The sequence below is a fragment of the Choristoneura fumiferana genome, chromosome 26 (assembly GCF_025370935.1).
Source record: "Choristoneura fumiferana chromosome 26, NRCan_CFum_1, whole genome shotgun sequence".
Classification (NCBI taxonomy): domain Eukaryota; kingdom Metazoa; phylum Arthropoda; class Insecta; order Lepidoptera; family Tortricidae; genus Choristoneura; species Choristoneura fumiferana.
This window is the reverse complement of record NC_133497.1, coordinates 1,991,210-1,994,671: the sequence shown is the minus strand read 5'-3', so window position 1 is coordinate 1,994,671 and position 3,462 is coordinate 1,991,210. Positions and strand designations below refer to the sequence as shown.

At 42.2% G+C, this 3,462-nt stretch overlaps 1 protein-coding gene across 1 annotated transcript in view; it reads left to right on the top strand.

The window, feature by feature from the left end:
- LOC141443034 (uncharacterized) overlaps positions 1-2,820 on the top strand; it is a 7,144-nt gene extending 4,324 nt beyond the window's left edge. The window contains exons 2-4 of the mRNA XM_074108253.1: positions 71-238; positions 2,072-2,325; positions 2,657-2,820. Coding sequence (XP_073964354.1) covers positions 71-238; positions 2,072-2,325; positions 2,657-2,805 — 571 coding nt within the window. The 3' untranslated portion in view covers positions 2,806-2,820. The remainder of the gene's footprint in view (positions 1-70; positions 239-2,071; positions 2,326-2,656) is intronic.
- Positions 2,821-3,462: the final 642 nt, after the last annotated feature.

The window sequence follows — 3,462 nt, the reverse complement described above, 5'->3', positions numbered from 1 at the left end:
GATATCTCTTATTCCGCGGTGAAACCGCTACATGTGTGGGTGAAGCTCATGGAGCCACCTGGTCTTCCAGCGACATCGAGCGAAGCCACGGCGACCTGGACGCCATCATCCCGTGCCTGGGGCGGCTGGTGCTGGCGGACTTGAGGCCGGCGGCGCTGGCCACTCTGCTGCAGTGCCTGCACGTGTCCGCGGACGCCGCGCGCGTGCTCCGCCACCTGGCCGACACGTGCCCGCCTCAGTTAGTAATTATCATCAATGTGCTGCGTCTTATAATCAATCTATATTTCAGCAGATGATTGTTTTTAATATGCTTTAAAAAAGGTTTTTAAATAGACTGATTTTGTTTATGTGTGTTCAATTTTGATCATTCTGTTATTATTTGAAAGTTGGGGCTTATACTTATTTTCGAGGGAAGCCTGTGCTCCAGCAGTGGGACAGAATAGGCTAACAATCCCTAATTCCATACTATCCATACTAATCCATACTATCCATACTAATAGTATAAATGCGAAAGTAACTCTGTCTGTCTGTCTGTCTGTCTGTCTGTTACGCTTTCACGCCTAAACCGCTGAACCGATTTGGATGAAATTTTGGTACAGAGATAGAAATAGACCTTGGGAAAGAACATAGGCTATCTTTTTGCAAAAAAAAAGGTTTGAGGGGTTGAAATAGGGATGAAAGTTAATATGGTGGAAGTTCGTCGCCGTCGAAGATAAAACCATGAAACTTGGCATTTAGGCCCTTAAATAAGAAATAAATCTATATTTGTTTGAGCTTTTTTGAAAATTCGACCTGTGAGGGGATGAAATAGGTTCAAAGTTTATATGGAAGGTCGTCATTATCGAAGATAAATCGATGAGTCTTTATTAAACTAGAAATTTGGGCACGTGATAAGAGATAAATAGATGTTTGTTCGCGCGTTTTTAAAATTCTCCCAGCGAGGGAGTGAAATAGGGGATGAAAGTTTATATGGAAGATATTTATGTTATTTGAAGATAAATCGATGGTTCTTTGTGAAACTTGGCATTTGGACATTATAAGAAATAAATAGATATTTGTTCAAGCGTTTTTGAAATTTTTACCGCCGAGGGGATGTTAGCAGAAGAGATGATGCATTGTTAGCAGTGCCTTTAAGCTCATAGCAAAATGTACGCAATGTGGGGTCATTACAGATGTCAATACATAGACAGTCAGACATACGAGATAGAGGATCTTGACAGACAGACGGACGTACGGACAGCAAAGTGATCCTATAAGGGTTCCATTTTTTTCCTTTTGAGCTACGGAACCCAAAAAACATTTTTTTCCGGCGCTTTTAAAATTTCGACCTATGAATATGGGGATGAAAGTTCTTAAGGAATTCCAAACAAATTTACTATAAGTATGTTTGTCGGAAATATGTGTAGCTATGCTTAGTAAAAATGCCGTTTTAATTATAATCCTACCCTCCTAACTTACAATAAAGGACGTAAGATGTCAAGAGTTCACTATGAAGAATACTAAAAATTAGTCCTTTTGTGTTGGTAGGGTAGAATACACGTCGTATTGCTAAAATGTGGCTACCCGCAAAATATTTATGTTTTACCATGGGAAATGGGTGGATGGGAGAACAAAAAAATAGTTTTATATTTATAGCAATGTATTAAAATAGGTTATTTTCAGTAAACTGTGGAAGTTTCTATGTGCTATTATTGGCAGAATAGGTATCCTAAATAAATTAAATACTTCCCAAAGTTATTATTCCATGCGGACGAAGTCGCGGGCAAAAGCTAGTAATATTATAAATGTGAAAGTAAGTCTGTCTGTCTGTCTGTTACGCTTTCATGTCTATACCACTGAACCGATTTTGATGAAATTTCGTATATAGGTAGTTCGAACCCCAAGGATCAACATAGGATACCTTTTATTCCGGTAGAGGACGCCACCGCGCGATAACCTAGATCCGCGCAGACGAATCGCGGGCATAAGCTAGTAATAATAATAATTTTCAGGATATTTTAATTCTTTAATAAATTTTTCTTCACATATGTCTCACGAGAACTCATTTAATATTATCGCCCGTCTTTTGCAGCGAAGTTCAAACCTTGGTGACCCGGCTCACTCAATACCACAAAGAAGGCACCAAGTTGCCCGAAGACTTGCTGGAAACCGTGATGCAAAAGGCCACGGAGTGCGGACTCCCACCGCACAAGCAGATAGGGCTCCTGGCGCTCAGCCGGAGGGGGCAGCTTCTGGACAGTGGAGACTTGGGCAAAGTGGCGCGGTACACCGCTGACTTGCTGAAGGCCGAGTGGGAGGAGGAAGGCTACGCTCAGGAGTTGACGGGTAAGGCCTGTGGCATCTTTAACAGATAGGGCTCCTGGCACTCAGCCGGAGGGGACAGCTGCTGGATAGTGGGGACTTTGGGAAAGTGGTTCGGTACACCGCTGACTTGCTGAAAGCTGAGTGGGAGGAAGAAGACTACGCTCAGGAGTATCTCACTGGTTCAGCAACGGCTTGTTCTCACTCTAGCCTTGAAAAGCCCTAGGTTGTATTTATCTAGAAATACAGTTGATGCAATGACGAAGAAAAAGTACAGAGAATGAAATTTTAACGGAAACTTGTATATTGGTTGATTAATTGATGAACTCAGTTCCTAAAAGAAGTTTGTTTGTAGACGACAAGCTACTGTCGGAAGAAGGGCGGCGCGAGGCGTTCGGACGGTTCCTGGAGCTGGCAGACACGTGGCAACGCAAGAAGGCGCTGGTGGATGTACTCAACTGCTGGCCCGCCGTCAGAGACAAGTATGTCTGTCGGTCTGTCTAGCAAGTGTCAGTCTAGGGATACCCGGGTAGGGGCTTAGGGGCTTTTCGCCGAATATAATGCCAAATTATTAATTTCCCAACTTTTTCGTAAGGACTACATTTTTTTTCTGAAACTAATACTACCGTATTTAGGATATATTTCAGGACTGTCCTGGACTGGCCTGTAGAACCCTATAGGATAGGTTAGTTTTATAACTTTTTGTTTTGGTTTTATAACAATCCTGAAGTACTCGCAGTTTAAAAAATATCGTTCCTCCATGTTTATCCGTTGCCTAGTATCCATACCATAATACAGTCGAGTTCATAAACTTGTGAGCAAAAATTTAATCAAAAATATCTGAACACGCTTCTACGCCGGTGACGGTCAAAATTTTGCTCACACGTTTATGAACTCGACTGTACAAGCTTTGCTTAGTTTGTGACTTGGTCAATTGGTGTCAAGTGCCCCATGATATTTATTGTTATTTATTATTATACTAGCTTATGCCCGCGACTACGTCTGCGCGATCTAGGTTATCGCGCGGTGGCGCCCTCTACCCGGAATAAAAGGTATCCTATGTTGATCCTTGGGGTTCAAACTACCTATATACCAAATTCATCAAATCGGTTCAGTGGTTTCGACGTGAAAGGGTAACAGACAGACAGACAGACAGACAAG